At 36.7% G+C, this 17,033-nt stretch overlaps 2 protein-coding genes across 2 annotated transcripts in view; both read right to left on the bottom strand.

Moving 5' to 3' along the window:
• The window catches only part of abca12 (ATP-binding cassette, sub-family A (ABC1), member 12), an 80,274-nt gene extending 71,854 nt beyond the window's left edge, over positions 1-8,420 (bottom strand). Inside the window, exons 1-4 of the mRNA XM_058081679.2 lie at positions 8,266-8,420; positions 7,314-7,391; positions 7,065-7,158; positions 2,826-2,970 (exon numbers count right to left, since the gene is read on the bottom strand). Coding sequence (XP_057937662.2) covers positions 2,826-2,970; positions 7,065-7,158; positions 7,314-7,379 — 305 coding nt within the window. The 5' untranslated portion in view covers positions 7,380-7,391; positions 8,266-8,420. The remainder of the gene's footprint in view (positions 1-2,825; positions 2,971-7,064; positions 7,159-7,313; positions 7,392-8,265) is intronic.
• Positions 8,421-9,045: 625 nt separating this feature from the next.
• pofut2 (protein O-fucosyltransferase 2) lies at positions 9,046-16,897 on the bottom strand. Its single transcript, XM_058081683.2, has 9 exons — positions 16,680-16,897; positions 15,725-15,978; positions 15,501-15,645; positions 15,254-15,364; positions 14,327-14,393; positions 14,069-14,194; positions 12,288-12,468; positions 12,077-12,200; positions 9,046-11,436 (listed from the first exon to the last, which is right to left on the bottom strand). The coding sequence occupies exons 1-9, from the start codon at positions 16,853-16,855 to the stop codon at positions 11,283-11,285; spliced, it is 1,338 nt and encodes a 445-aa protein (XP_057937666.1). The 5' UTR covers positions 16,856-16,897; the 3' UTR covers positions 9,046-11,282.
• Positions 16,898-17,033: the final 136 nt, after the last annotated feature.

Below are 17,033 nucleotides of genomic sequence, written 5' to 3' on the forward strand. Positions count from 1 at the left end.
ACCATCTCTATGTGGAGTTTGCATTACATTTTAATATTATGAGAGTAATTAGGTTGACAAAATTTACGAGAAGAAAATTCAAACAGATGAAAAAAATACATGGAATAAATCAATTGAAAAATTATGGAAATAAAGTCAAAATATTAAGAGAAAAAATATTACAAGAATAAACGCACAATATTATGAGGAAAAATGATATCATTTCAGTAACAGAAATATTAAATTAAAAATACATTTTATATTTACCTTATATATACATTTTTATATTTTTAAATTTAAGTCATAATATAAGAAATGATGGGAATAAATGTACTTAAATGTTTCATACATTTATAACGATTATTTCAAATAAAGTTGAACTATTTGGAAAATTAAAAACAAAAACCACTCCGGTTTCCTCCCACATTCCAAAAACATGCTAGGTTAATTGACGACTCCAAATTGTTCATAGGTATGAATGTGAGTGTGAATGGTTGTTTGTCTATATGTGCCCTGTGATTGGCTAGTGACCAGTCCAGGGTGTACCCCGCCTCTTGCCCAAAGACAGCTGGGATAGGCTCCAGCACCCCCGTGACTCTTGTGAGGAAAAGTGGTAGAGAATGAATGAATGAATGAATATTGCACATGACTCACGGTGGCTTAAAGTGCTAAATCACACAGTAACAACAGACAAAACACTACCAAAAATAATGCAGAATAATGCAAAGGCGGCCGAGTGGTTAGCGCGCAGGCCTCACAGCACAGAACAATTTATCATTGGGGAAAAAGGAAGTGAGCCAGCATGTCACTGTCATAATGTACGTAAGTAAGTGAATACAAGTCAATTTTCTCACTTTCATTAAGCGCCTTTCTACAAAGAAATTTAAAGTGGAGTTTCATCCTGCACAAAATTTGCCGTGGGAAAAAAACTGGGATGCAAATTATTTTCTGCGTGCACGGCGGAAAACCTTGCAAGCAGCCAGCTCAAAAGAGTACGGCAGGGCATTACTTCCTCCTGCTGTAGACTCGGATTCCGCCGTAGGAAGCAAGTACCTCCTACGATGCAGACACACGTACTGTATGCCCCCGGCGAGTGAAACATACCACGACCTTACCTTGAGGCACACCTAACACAATTAACTTTGATTACCATACTTCCTCTATGTGCTGGCCATGGCCAACACGTTTCCCCAAAATGTGAGTGGTAACACGAATGTCGGTATGTAACTCCCGCTTTAAGTTAATTCCTCATTTATGTATTCATACACGCACTAACATACTTAGCCAACAGTAATAATTCACATTACATAAGTTATGGAGCACAAATAGAGCCTTTAACTAAATATGCATTTCAATTTTTCCAAAACTAACATAGATCATAGCACAAGATTATTGTTTAAAATTATTATGTATTATATAAAATAGGTAATACATTAATTAATTAATGTACTGTAAATATACAGTCACTATATTCTATCAACTATAAGTCGCATTAGTCAAAAAATGTGTCAGGAGGAGAAGAAAAAAAACATATAAAAGTTACACGTTCATTCATTCATTCATTTTCTACCGCTTTTTCCTCACGAGGGTCGCGGGGGTGCTGGAGCCTATCCCAGCTGTCTTCGGGCGAGAGGTACACCCTGGACTGGTCGCCAGCCAATCACAGGGCACATATAGACAAACAACCATTCACACTCACATTCATACCTATGGACAATTTGGAGTCACCAATTAACCTTGGAATGTGGGAGGAAACCGGAGTACCCGGAGAAAACCCACGCATGCACGGGGAGAGAGATGGCCGAGGGTGGGAATTGAACCCTGGTCTCCTAGCTGTGAGGTCTGCGCGCTAACCACTAGACCGCCGTGCCGCCCCAAGACAGCTGGGATAGGCTCCAGCACCCCCACTATAAATTGCATTTATTTAAAACTGTATGTGATAAAGTTCAATTACCCACACAATAGCACACAAGCTGAAGGTGTCCGGTATGTTAATGTGACACTTTAGCAGTTAGTCAGCTACTCAATAGTATTTAACGCGGAAGCTGAAAACGGTAAATTAAGACTAAAAGCCAGCGAGTCAAAACAAGCAAGTTCACCGAGTTCCTGATCTCATTCCCTAATACGGAATGGCAGGAGCAGGCAGCAGTACTTACTGATATACTTATATTAGTAAAGACCAGGCAAACTATGGAAAAAAGTGTGACTTCGAGTCCAGAAAATACGGTACATTGTTATATTAATCGGTACTCTCCTCACTTGACGAAACTAAAGTAAAGTTCACAGATCTCCATAAAGCATAACATGTTTCAACTGTCAACAGGGAAGAACTATGGGGAAATAGCTGCATCACAGGTGGAACAACTACATGCACGAACTGCCTTTTCTATTGACAAAAGAATGCATTAAAGTGTTAATGACAGGAGATTACCAACAACAGCAGTGTGTTGAATGTACAATACACTGGTTTATCCAGTGGACACTGACTATGAGGAAATGATATGAAGATGGTGTGTTAAATGTGAATAGAAAATATAATAAAATACAGGGAAAAAGAACAGGGAAATGTCTGTAATACACATTTTTCCCCATTTGGTTTAGTTTCACTGAGTTATATTAAGGTATTAATTATGATTCATTGGCTTTGATTGGTTGGGGGAAATCACATTTGACTTTTGTATACTCTGATTTTCAAAGAGTTGACACGTTGGAACATTAAGTGTTGGAAAACCCATTAAACCACCACACCGCTGAACAACGTGACAGTGAACTCAGCATTCAAACATAGACATTCACTGTATGCTTCCACTTGAAATATTATTGAATACATTTCCGTAATGCGGTACCTGGCATCCGTTGTGGATCTTTTTGTCAACGTCGACGGATTCACCAGACGGGACGCGTTGTGACAATTGCTGTCCGTGTTGCACATGAGGGTCTGCAAGAACGGGAAGAAGCCGGTGCTGGGCAGGTTTCGAGGTTCCACATAGCCTGGAAGTCAGGACACATTTGTTTTTAGGTGTGTCCGAATAAATCAGAATATAGAGCAAAAGTTATTTGATGGCTTGAGTTCCATTCAGACTAAGGTTGATTAGGTACTTCCTTGCAACAAATTTACTGTAAATATGCTAAGAAATTATATTTATATTTAATGGAAAACCTGCATCTCATATACAGCATGTGATCTGGATGAGAAATCATTATTTGTATCAACTTCAGTGTTTCATTTTTTCCCACATTTTGGTGCTTTTTTGTTTTTATTCATTCATTCATTTTCTACCGCTTATCCTCACTAGGGTCACGGGGGTGCTGGAGCCTATCCCAGCCGTCTTCGGGCGAGAGGCAGTGTACACCCTGGCCAGCCAATCACAGGGCACATATAGACAAACAACCATTCACACTCACATTCATACCTATGGACAATTTGGAGTCACTAATTAACCGAGCATGTTTTTGGAATGTGGGAAGAAACCGGAGTGGTTTTTGTTTTTAATTTTCCAAATAGTTCAACTTTATCCGAAATAATCGTTATAAATGTATGAAACATTTAAGTACATTTATTCCCATTGTTTCTTATATTATATTAAAAAATTATATATACTGTAAATATTAAAAAAAATATATTTCCATTACTGAAATGATATAATTTTTCCTCATAATATTATGCATTTATTATTGTAAAAAAAAATCTCTTAATATTATCTTAACATTTTGACTTTATATTCAGATTTTTTCAATTTATGACATTTATTTATTCCATGTATTTTTTTCATCTGTTTTAATTTTCTTCTTGTAAATTTTGTCAACCTAATTACTCTCATAATATTAAAATTTATTTGATATTCCAACTTTGCGGAGCGGCTGCATGGTGGACAAGTGGTTAGTTTTCTGTCCTCCCAGCGAGAAGATCCGAGTTCAATTCCACCCTCGGCCATCTCTTTGTGGAGTTTGCATGTTCTCCCCGTGCATGCGTGGGTTTTCTCCGGGTACTCCAGTTTCCACCCACATTCCAAAAACATGCTAGGTTAATTGATGACTCCAAATTGTCCATAGGTATGAATGTGAGTGTGAATGGTTGTTTGTCTATATGTGCCCTGTGATTGGCTGGCCACCAGTCCAGGGTGTACCATGCCTTTCGGCTGGGATAGGCTCCAGCACCCCCCGCAGCCCTCGTGAGGATAAGCGGTAGAAAATAAAAGAATGAATGAACTTTGCGCTGGCATGCTGGAGCCTATCCCAGCAGACCCTTGACTGGTTGCCACTAAATTAGTTATTTTTCTTTTATGCTCAAATTATATTTTTAGAATGTGCTAAGGGACCATCAAAAAACAGCCATGTGCCACAAATGGCCCGCGTGCTGCACCTTGGACACCCTTGAAAAAGGGTGTCACTTCATAAAGCTTTACTGTATTACCTGGTGACTGAATGTAAAGGTGGTTTTATGTTTTTTCTAACGTTCAAACAATTGGACAGCGGTCATAAAAGGCCACTTGTTTTTCAGATTGAATAGATCCTGAATATTAAATTACATATGAATCTCTGTGTCCTTTCAGTCAAAGAAAAAGACTTTCAATACGGCGTTGTGGGAAGTGTGCTAGTTACAGGGTCAGAGCGCTCGTACTGCATAGCTTCAGGCCAATGACAAATCGTATTGATCCAATGTGGAGCCAGTCGATACATCAACAGATGTGAATTGACAGAGCCAGTGTCCTTTCCTGAACCAATGTTCAAATGAACTGTGGTCGAAGAAGAGAAACTTTTCTAACCTTTGTTGACTTTTAGTTGGCTTGATGAATGAAGGAGAAGGTCCAAAGGTCCCTTTTTCTTTTCATGTTAGGGATTATTCATGTTTGTCAAACTCAACTTTTATTTATGCTCACTGAGACATTGGAATGCTCGTAATTGTAAAGCCATTAACAGACTCAAAAAGTTGAACTTTATGTACAGTATTCTCTTGTGAGCCGTATTTGTTCATCTCAGTTTAAATAACTTAATACTAAAAAAAAAAATTAATACAAAATATATGTATTTTTTGTGCTTATCGTGTCAGTATACACGACATTGATTTGTTGAATACCATATTTTCCGGATTATAAATCACACTTTTTTTTTCATAGGTTGGCTGTTCCTGTGACTTATACTCCAGAGCGACTTATAAATGAAAAAACTGTTTTTTTTTTTTTTACATATTTTTTGTGTAGCTGAATAACATTGTGTTAGCATATCTTACACCTATTCAACTTTTATTGTTATTGTAATGTCTGTTTTGGTCAAGTCGTTTGTAAAATAAATTACATGCAAAAAATGCAACTTATACTCCAGTGCGACTTATGTATGTTTTTTTCTACCGAATTATGCATTTTTGATCTTGTGTGACTTATACTCCAGAGCAACTTATAGTCCAGAAAATACAGTATATTTATGGGGGATTTGCAGTACTACAGTACTGGTAATTAATAATACAAAACAAAATATATATACATAAAAACATCAGTAGCCCTTCAATGGGAAAGGCTAGCACTACAACCTCATTTGCCCATTGATGCTTATATACACTCCTGATCACAATGTTAAAACCAGTTGAAACATTGCGGGAATTTACATTATGCACTATATGACGTCGTATGACATCCACATCAGCAGTGTAGTACATCAACTGTGACTTTTTTGGGGGTTTGAGTATGCTTGATGCCAATGTATCCAGAGGAAACACACATGGAATTGATGTCCATTTTTGTAAACGTTCCTCCGCAAATGTTCAGTTGGATTTGGTGGATGGTCCCGTATCTTGATAGACAGCCAATCGGATCATCCGGCTCAGGGTCAGTGGTATTTTTTTTTTGTCTACCAGTTGAGTTTATGGTTGCATAACCCTTTAGGATCTTTTAAGAAGTTTAAAATGACTGTCTGACTTTGCTGTGCTTATGCAGAAAATTATATTGAAGATTTTTGCTTTTAAACCAGGGGTCTCAAACACGCGGCCCGTGGGCCAAATGTGGCCCGCAGGACACTAGTTTGAGGCCCTCGCCTTGATATGAAAGTTTAATGTTAGTGCGGCCCGCGCAAGTTTGATACGGATGCTGTATGGTATCATGTACCCAGAAAAAATTATTACGTTTGATTAATGTTCATGTTAAAGGTTAAATAACTGTTAATAGTTATCCTCCCTATCCGTGTGGAAGTGGTAAGTTTTTGGCTATTTAAGTTTAAAGGAAATAACTTGAAGGCTACCGTTTAGGTTGCTAGCTCTCTAGTTTGCGAGTTAGCATGTGTCTCAAGACCCTGCAGTTGCGCAATATGCTGTAAATAAAAAGAGTATAAATGTGACTATAGTCGTGTTTTGTCATGTCTACAGGGCTCTAATAATGCTTTGTTCATTTTAATCTGAAAAAAATAATTTGTCTACCCACCAACTATATGTGTTTTTTTTTATTATTTGCCGTTTTATTGTTATTATTATATTTATTTATTTATTACTGATTGATTGATTTTCTTTATTCTTGATTTGTTTATTTATTTTTCATCTTATTTTGTGCAGAAAAATAAAAATTAAGATATTTGAGAACCGTGGAATGTTTTATCAGAGCTTTTCTTGTAAAAAAGTTTTTTTACATTTATTTATTTATTGTTTTTTTTTTGGAAAACCTGTTGCGGCCCAGTTTCGCCCAGACCCTAGCTCCAGTGGCCCCCAAGTAAATTGAGTTTGAGACCCCAGTTTTAAAGGCTTAAACGTTTGATAACTGGTGAACATATTTCACTTTAATACATTTTGGCAATTTGACATTTTGAAACTCTTCTTGGAACCTCTGTAAAATCCAAAAGTGCACAATGTAGGCTCTTGCAATTATTCAACCGGTCTGAAAATTTTCATCAGGAGTGTTAATTATGACCGGGGTAATCATGTTAACGTGATTAATTATTCTATCCTGATTAACTTCCAAGTTTCCATTCAATGGCAGGGCATCGGAATGCAATAAAATCAGGGGAGCATTCAGGCTCATGTATCACATGGACAAAAATTTCAAATATTCTATATTACAGACGGGGGTACTTCATGAAAATACGGTCTTTTTTTTTCCACTTACATGTGTCTCTGAGCAGTGGGGGGAAGTGGCTACGGGTGACAGCGATGATGATAAAGATGACCACAGGCCAAATGATCAGCGTCAGCGACCAGACCTAAAACACACCATTTCAGACATTCTTCTGCTTTTAACTTCCCTTTGAATGTGAATACATAAGTACATTAAAGTGACACATAGATTGAAACACATGATCGTCGTCATGGAAATGAAAAGGTGTCCGCAAAATGAACATTTTGTAGTGATCCTCACCGGCTTCCTGATGTTATTCAGCCCATTCTTCCAAAGAAGAAGCTTCAGTTGCGGGAAGAAGGCCATCACTGGATGAGGCTGCAATGAACGGACGTTGTGTAAATCTACAATTCTTTCTTGGGTCTTGAGTTTTTGTTTGTTTCTTTCGGCTTTTTCCCTGATTACGGATCTTTTTGATACACATAATGGTTTTTGGATTGAGCCCTTTTTATGCCGGATGCCCTTCCTGATGAATACCGATGGTGGTTACTAGTGGAGAGTCGAACCCGAGGCTTCCGGAACGCTAACCACAACACCAGGGCTGGCTCTCATCTATTTTATATTTTTCAATTTTTTCTATCAAACTGCATCAAAAATATAGATTTTTTTTTGACTAAGTTTTTAAGTATGTACTGCTCTGGAAAAACCTAATTTGGACTGTTGGAAGCCGAAGTAAAAAAGTACTAAAGTAAAAGTATAAGTAGTGGGTTGGCTAAAAATGAAAAATTTTAAATAATTTTTTTTATATTTTTTATAGTTTTTTTATATTTTTATTTTTTTTATATTTTTTATAGTTTTATTTTTTTATATGTTTTATAATTTTTTATATTTTTATTTTTTTATATTTTTAAATATATTTTATATTATTCTATTAATACTAATATTGTTAAGTATTTTATTTGGAATTTGCGAGTAAAAGTAAAGTACCTTAAAAATTTGCAGCAATATCTTGATATGTCAAAATAAAAAAAAATAATTTTCAAAGATATTCAAATTCATTGAGATGCGCCTGTAACATGTAGTATTAAAACAGTACTAAATAATTATGATTACTACAACTAGAACAAACATTTTGGTGTTATTATAAAATAAATACAAATATTACAAATATATAGTGAAAGACAAAGAAACATGTTCCATGATAATATTATGAGCAATAACTGGTGCCGAGTTGATCAATAGTGACACTCACCTGTTTGAACTCCGATGTGGATATTTTGTCACCGTAAGAACATGGCGACACTTTCCCACTCGGCACTCGGTGTCCTCTTTATTCGTAAAATCAGAACACAAGATGTACAAACGTTCCTCTAGACGGGAAAAAACAAACAAGTGAATCCGCTTAGTTGAGCGTTTGGAGCGTGCGTCTCCTGTGGTCTGCCGTGACTGTTAGTGTGCAGGTGTGGGTGTGGGCGTGGGTGTCACCTGCACATTCACATGACAAGTGCAATGGGGAGTGCGCAGGACTCAACTTTTTTTTTTTTTTCACATGTGCATTCACATTCAAAACATTGTAGCATCTTTGTCAGGGGATCGAATTGGGGGCACCTGCAGGGAATTCTCAAGTGGAAAAGTATGAAGTGTTGAATATTGAACTTATATTGAATTCCATCGCCATGCTGATTACTAGCACTTTGGACACAGTATTTCATATTACTACTCCATGTCTAGTATAGTCTCTATCCCAACCTGACTGGTTGCTGGTTCGATCCTCCTGTGACCATGTCAAAGCCTGAAAGATGACGGGTATACACACAAGTAGTCCCGATAGTGTTGTTGGGAATGCAGGTTCCGCAAGGGAAAAGTCTGAGAAAAAAAAAATGATGTGTCATGGGGGGGTGGAATCAAAGGAGAGAAGTACTAAACAATCCAATGTGTTCTCTTGTGTACATACTGGGGCGTGATACACACACACACACACACACACACACACACACAACAGAAAGTCAAGAAAAGAACACAGTCAATTAAATAAGATGTACATTTTTAATCTAAATTTGTGGGTAATGGGGAAGATAAGTATCGCAGTTGGCAAAAAAATAGCTTTTCTTCCCAAGGACTACACACACTGTATGGTAATAATGATATGGGGGAATGTTATGTAATATTAGTATTACTGGCTTTCCACTTCTTTCAGCATTATAACGTCATACGGATCAATATTAGAGACACAGTTGCGAGTTTTGTCTCGCAGGACAGGGGTGTAAAAATCAAAGGATATGAGGCCAATTTTTGTCAACCCCAAAAAAAAATCGTTATTATAATAAACCTTTTCTCCACTGTAGGATTTTCATTTTGGCTGTTTCTTTCTCGGAATTGTTTTCATAACATTGTGATGTTATTCCTGAAATGATGTTTTTAACATTTTAACATTTTTTTTCTCAAATTAAATTTTCTAAAAAATTGCAACTTTTTTCTAATATTTCAACTTAAAAAGTTAATATTTGAACTTTATGCTTAAAAAAAGTCAAAATTTTTCTACACTTTTATTGTTATCACTTTGGCTGTTTCTTTCACATAATTGTTTTCGTACCATTGTGACGTTATTCCTGTAATGATGTTTTTAACATATTAACATTTTTTTCTCAAATTTAATTTTCTAAAAATTGCAACTTTTTTCTAATATTTCAACTTAAAAAGTTAATATTTGAACTTTATGCTTAAAAAAAGTCCACATTTTTTGACGCTTTTATTGTTATCATTTTGGCTGTTTCTTTCACATAATTGTTTTTGTACCATTGTGACGTTATTCCTGTAATGATGTTTTTAACATATTAACATTTTTTTCTCAAATTTAATTTTCTAAAAATTGCAACTTTTTTCTAATATTTCAACTTAAAAAGTTAATATTTGAACTTTATGCTTAAAAAAAGTCCACATTTTTTGACGCTTTTATTGTTATCATTTTGGCTGTTTCTTTCACATAATTGTTTTCGTACCATTGTGACGTTATTCCTGTAATGATGTTTTTAACATATTAACATTTTTTTCTCAAATTTAATTTTCTAAAAATTGCAACTTTTTTCTAATATTTCAACTTAAAAAGTTAATATTTGAACTTTATGCTTAAAAAAAGTCAAAATTTTTCTACGCTTTTATTGTTATCATTTTGGCTGTTTCTTTCACGTAATTGTTTTCGTACCATTGAGACGTTATTCCTGTACTGTTTTTGACAGATTAACATTTTTTTCTCAAATTTAATTTTCTAAAAATTGCTACTTTTTTCTAATATTGCAACTTAAAAAGTTAATATTTCAACTTTATGCTTTAAAAAAGTCCAAATTTTTCTACACTTTTATTGTTATCATTTTGGCTGTTTCTTTCACATAATTGTTTTCGTACCATTGTGACGTTATTCCTGTAAGGACGTTTTTAACATATTAAAATTTTTTTCCTCAAATTTAATTTTCTAAAAATTGCAACTTTTTTCTAATATTGCAACTTAAAAAGTTAATATTTCAACTTTATGCTTAAAAAAAAGTCCACATTTTTCTACACTTTTATTGTTATGTTTCATAAAATTGCTGCTTTTTTTTCCTCCACTTTTCTTGTTGAATTGTATTTTTAAAATGTGCCAAAAGCCGCTTAAAAACGCTACTCTAGTCCGAAAAATTAGCAACAAAGTCCATTAGAAGTATACTGTACTGGGGTTGCAGAAATGCTAATTTGATTGGGTGGCCTCAAGGGGCGTAGTGCCGTAATATTGCCCACCAGAACGGAAGGTGACAACAGACTTTCATTCACAACTTTGAAAGGGGGAGGGGGGGGTTACATTTTCCAGGATAACACTGTTTCAAGAACATTTTTATACACATGGTAACCCCGTTTTAAGCCACTGATCACAATTGCCACCAAAATATCCAAAAAGTCAGACTCCACATGCTGAAAAACAAAAAAATTCATTACAAGAAAATTAAAGTCATAGAACATGATATATAGTGTACTTACATAATTTTTTTTTCAGTTATGGAGGATATGAAGAATAAATAATAATAATGTAAAATTCCAAAACTGGATCAGCACGAAGCATGAAACACAATTCCAATTGAAGTGATGAAAATAAAAATACTACTAGTTTGGCACCTGATTGCACCTGAAGTCCTTAAACGCCTCTTAACTAGTAACAGTTGTAATACTGTACATTGAGAGTAACACTGTTTTTTGGTTTTTTTTGGCACTTGCGTGTACTTGTGGCAGGAATTGGTGACATCAGTAAACTATTTTCCAGTGTGTCGGCTGTTCACACTCCTTCTCCGTGTCCCCGCAGAAGCGATTGTAAGTGGTTTTGGGATTAAAACCAAGGATTTCTCGCTCTTCGTGGATACGGAAGGAGAACGTGGACACTGACGTTCCCATGAAGAATCTGGATGAAGCAATTGAAACGGTGAAAACAGTGACCAGGCTGCCATTTTGTGAATTGCATGTGATTAACTGGTTTTTCAGGTTTCACTAGCTTAACTCGGTAAAATCATACAAGTTATAAAGCAGTATGCAATATATCATTCCTAGACTGTGTGCGGACTTTGTATAGTGAGCATAGGAAATTGTTACAATCAGTTTCAGAAACAGTCAATTCCATTCAAACCACCCCTCCCCACCATGATGGGGAAGAAGAAAGAGTTGTGAAAGAACATCAGGGTCAAGCGTGTAGGTAGGCCACTGTTGGGGGGGTGGATAGCACCCAAAACAACAAAAGGAGCGACTCATAACGAAGTACATTAAAATCCTGGAGTCGAGTCATTCAGTAGGTTTAGTTCACTATAAATTTGAATAACTTCTGATTCATTTGAACTAAATTGATGATAAAAAAAAAATACTTTAGTTGCCTGCAATAATTTTTTTTCACTGAAAAACCAAATACATATAATATACAATGGACATTCCATTGTAAATGAACTGCCAACATAATGGCTTACTTCCTGTCAGCACAATGTGTGTTGTGCCAAACTAATTGATATAGTATATACACATCCATCATACGTTTCCACTGACCACACATTTACCTTGCATGGGCACAGATCCACTGATCAATGATGGCCACGCCTCCGTCTTTAAAGAGTTCCAGGTCCTCCTTGGACGGGTCAAATCTCACCATCTCAGGTAACAACCTCTTGAGCTCTTTTAGTTCTGTTGGGATTGCATAGATCAAGCAGATAAGGTTACTTTCCGCATGTAGAATCCCCCTTGTGGTTTCATTTCAGTCACCACGCCAACCTTCCTCATCTGCATCCGTTGCCACAAACACTTTGTCCAATTTGTGCTTCTTCATAAGGCTTTTGATTTTTTTGACCGCCCCCTTCAGGCTGGGTACATCCTCTCTGTGACCCCAGATGAAATCTTTTCGCCGCAAGTGGACTCCCAGATAGGGGCCGCCTGTGGCGCTGCCCAGCTTGGCCTGTCAGGGAAATGGTAGAATCACAATGAACAACAATACCCTAAGGCTTATTTTTTAAATGGCATGGTGTGTGTGTGTGTGTGTGTGTGTGTGTGTGTGTGTGTGTGTGTGAGGCGTTTGTGAGGAGGACAGCTGCAGTGCATTTGTGGAGACAGATACTTTCCCTGATACTTTATTGGTTAGGTCTACTGATACTCTTTTAGCTAGGTTTGCTGATACTCTTTTAGCCATCTTTGACTGATATTCTTTTGAATATGTTCGCTGATACTATTTTGTCTATGTTTGCTGATACTCTTTTGGGTACGTTTGCTGATATTTTCACTATGTTCGCAGATTTTTTTTTATAGTTTTGCTGATACTTTATTGGTTACGTCTACTGATATTCTTTTAGCTAGTTTTGCTGGTACTCTTGGAGCTAGGTTTGCTAATATTCTTTTTTCCGCCATCTTTTTTGTTACTCTTGTGGCTACATTTGCTGATTTTCTTTTCAATATGTTCGCTGATACTGTTTTGGGTACGTTTGCTGATATTTTCACTATGTTTGCAGATTTTTTAAATACTTTTGCTGATACTTTATTGGTTAGGTCCACTGATATTCTTTTAGCTAGGTTTGCTGATACTCTTTTAGCCATCTTTGTTGTTGCTCTTGTGGCTACATTTACTGATATTCTTTTGAATATGTTCGCTGATACTATTTTGTCTATGTTTGCTGATACTCTTTTGGGTACGTTTGCTGATATTTTCACTATGTTCGCAGATTTTTTATACTTTAGCTGATACTTTATTGGTTAGGTCTACTGATACTCTTTTAGCTAGGTTTGTTGTTACTCTTGTGGCTACATTTGCTGATATTCTTTTCAATATGTTTGCTGATACTATTTTGTCGAAGTTTGTTGATACTCTGTTGTCTAAGTTTGTTGATATTTTCACTACGTTTTTTATACTTTTGCTGATACTTTGTTGGTTAGGTCTACTGATATTCTTTGAGCTAAGTTTGCTGATTTTGCTGATATTCTTTTCAATATGTTCACTAGTACTATTTTGTCTAAGTTTGTTGATATTTTCACTATGTTCGCCGATTGGTTTATGCTCCTTTTTACTGATTACTGATTACTCATTTGGCTACGTATTTATTGATATTATTGTTGCTACTTTTGAAGATATTCTTTTTGCTATGTTCACTGATACACTTTTGTACATGTTCACTGATGTTTTTGGCTACATTCCCAGATACCGTTTTGGCTACTTTGTTGACATTCTTTGCTAATATTCTTTAACTATATTAATATAATATAATACATATATATATTATAATATAATATTTTTGCTAATATTCTTTTAACTACATTAATATTAACAAAGTAGCTTGCTGATATTCGTCTAGCTATATTTTCTGACAGTATTAAATCACATACATTGCTCATGGATCAGACAGCCATGAAGGTGGTATCGGAAATTTCCAATACGTGAATTATATTGGTATCGGAACAAGATATTGATAATGGATTGGCAGCCTCACTGGTCTATGATGTAAAGCTCATGCGTAGTGGAACATTTCTATCAACTGTGTTACTTCATTTGCTTAGATATGCTGACTCACCTTCATGCGAGTCCAGTCTTCATTGTAAACAGTATGGTCGCCATCATCTGTCGAGTTGAGGTACTTTGCTCTGAAGTCATCTCCAATGACACGTAGGTGCTTGGCAAACACCATACTCCGGCGGGTCTATGTTAAAGGTGGAAGATAAAAAAAAAAAAGAATTTGCACAATGTATTGTGTTTCTACAAGTCATGGACAAACATGCCAGCATGCAGCATTAGTCACACAGGTGTGACATGAAACCATTGTTTGACTTACATCCCAGTAATCCTTCCCAGCATAGTGATCATGGAGGAGAGTCTCTGCTCGGTCAAGCATTACTGAGCTGGGGGTGAGCCAAAACAAGTTTTAGGACTGTACCGTCATCTGTTACACTGTGAGATTAGTAATGGTTGACAGCCTGATATGAAATATTATATACAGTAAAGTCTCGTTATATCGATATCGGTTATAACGAATTACTACTTATTACGATACTATTTTCATTTCCCGGCAAATTTCTAGTCTTTCTGATATAAATACACATAGCTGGCCAAACACATGCCTGCAACAGAAGAACCAACTGTGTTCGTGGAGAGAAACCACGAACGCCAGCATGTACATATGAAAAACAGTGATTATTGCAAGCGATAAAAAGATATCTGAATACAACACAATTAAATACATGTATTTGTACGCTTGTGTCTTCGTTGGAATAGGTGTGTATGCTATGTCAGTTGGTTCTTCTGTTGCAGGCATGTGTTTGGCCAGCTATGTGGGGCGGGTTGAGCATGACCTGTGAACCAGGAAGTGCGGGAATCGGTGTGTGTGCTGCGCTCTGGTGGTGGAAATGTGAAAAATAAAGTTGACTGGAAGCAGCCGTTCGCCGTTGAAATCCTTAAGCAAAGATTGATTTAAGCTGCTTTTGTATCGATATAAGCAGACCAAATTGGCTGGCGGGAGATGAAAAGGGCATCGTAGTAACCGGATTATCATAATAACCGGATATCGTACTAACGGAACTAATTATATCATAAAAGACTAGAAATTTGCCGGGAAATGAAAATAGTATCGTAATAAGCAGTACTTTGATATAACCGATATCGATATAACGAGACTTTACTGTACTAGAATAAATAGCATCATACATATAGAACACAGCAAACACTATTGTGTGTGGGGTATAATCTTGCTGCAAGGACTCACGTTGCAGTAATGTTCTTCTGCAGAACTGGAACCATAATGGAGGCATGACCTTGCGCCGACATACAAGTTACGTTTCGAGCTCTTGTCTCCTCAAAGCCCCAAAACCATCCCCTTGGAAGCAGATGAAAACATAATATGAGAAAAGCTACAATATTGAGGTAACACTCATCGGTTATTCCACAATGACGCCAAACATGGCAAATAACAGGAAGCAAACAATATTTAACAGGTGAGTGCCATGCATTACCTGTAGTAGCCCTGTTTATCTTTGTTGTACATCAGCTTGTCAATGCACGGCCGCTGGTCGACTTTCTCCTCCCATTTTCCATCAGTCCAACCCTCTGCGTAATTTTGCAGGACCACAACTTGATCGACGAATGGACCTCCATTCTCTACAATGAATACACAAATGAAACAAAAAAATGTGAAGCAGGTAATACAAATTACATACAGTACATTCAGATGGCTTACCTGCAATGAATTCGTCATACTCTATCACAGGAACATTGGCCTGTAAGCTGGTAAGACTAAAAAACTCGCTCCAAGGGATGCGGATTTGGTGGATGTTGGGGCTTTGCCAGTGATATAGGCGACCCCATGGGGGAAGTACGAGGACCCAGTCGTCACCGTTTTTCCTCAGAGATTTCACAAGGGATGCTATACGGATATAAACATCTCTTCGCAGGTTGAAACCCTCTGGGGGGTTGACATCGTACAGGAGGTATCTTGAATGCAAAACACAACACAAAAGTGTATTGTCTTCATATTCAGTGGCAGAACATGTTCATAAGTCATGTATATAAATGTATACAATAACAAGTGTATTCATATCAACTCAACTACATTATCACTGATTTTTAATACTTAGTGGAATAATATATTTTGACTTGTGGACACTTCACAATTGACTTTTATGGTTTAGGATCAAATTTAGCTGTACAAAAAATGACCAATGTTTTTTGGTTTGTTTTTTCCCCTTTTATTTTCAACTGCTGTGCCATGGAGCAGTGTTTGCAGGTACCCTGCCCAGTACACGCTAAAATGTAGCATCTGGCAACACATTAACTCAAAGCCACTTGCGAGTACAAAAAAGGCTCCTAGCTTCTTGTCCATGACGCCGAATATTATTAATATAGTATAGTGTTTAGTCAATGCATTTAAAACATAACTATAAAGGTTGGGTGTCTTAACAAATGACCTAAAGCATAAACATGTCACTTTTTGAATGCAATTCTGCGTGCCGTAACATCAGTGGGATGCAGTTTGAAATAACAGGCGATCTGTTTGCCTTGAAACATCAACTTTGAGAGTATTGTTCTACAATAGTTACGCAAAGTAAATCTTAAACATGGTTTGAAATGAATCGCTGCAACTTGTTTCATGAGAGCAACCGGAGAAGCTAGCTTAACTGTACACTTTTACTCACCTTAGGTCCCTAGCGGCGGCGATAGGTACAGTCGCCGTCTGACTTGCACCAAACACATTCTGACTATTTGCTGTTTCGAAGCCTGCGTACGCAATTAGAAGAGAACACCACAAAATGCAAAGAGAGTATGTTGTATCTATCACTGTAAAAGATACATGCATTTCTCTGTACGCCATTTCCCTGAGAGCCACGCACTTCCGGAAGTGAAAGCGGCGTTTGTAGAGTTGCTAAGCAACCAGCCACATGCGGCCAGCTCCAATTTAAAGGGACAGGACGCTTCTTCCGGTCGCCTCATGCTAATTCTAAAGTAATTTTACGAATCTTTTTAAATGGAAAAAGAATTATAAATTTTAA

This window comes from Doryrhamphus excisus, linkage group LG12, assembly GCF_037039965.1.
Source record: "Doryrhamphus excisus strain RoL-2023G ecotype Guam linkage group LG12, RoL_Dexc_Guam_v1.1, whole genome shotgun sequence".
Lineage (NCBI taxonomy): Eukaryota > Metazoa > Chordata > Actinopteri > Syngnathiformes > Syngnathidae > Doryrhamphus > Doryrhamphus excisus.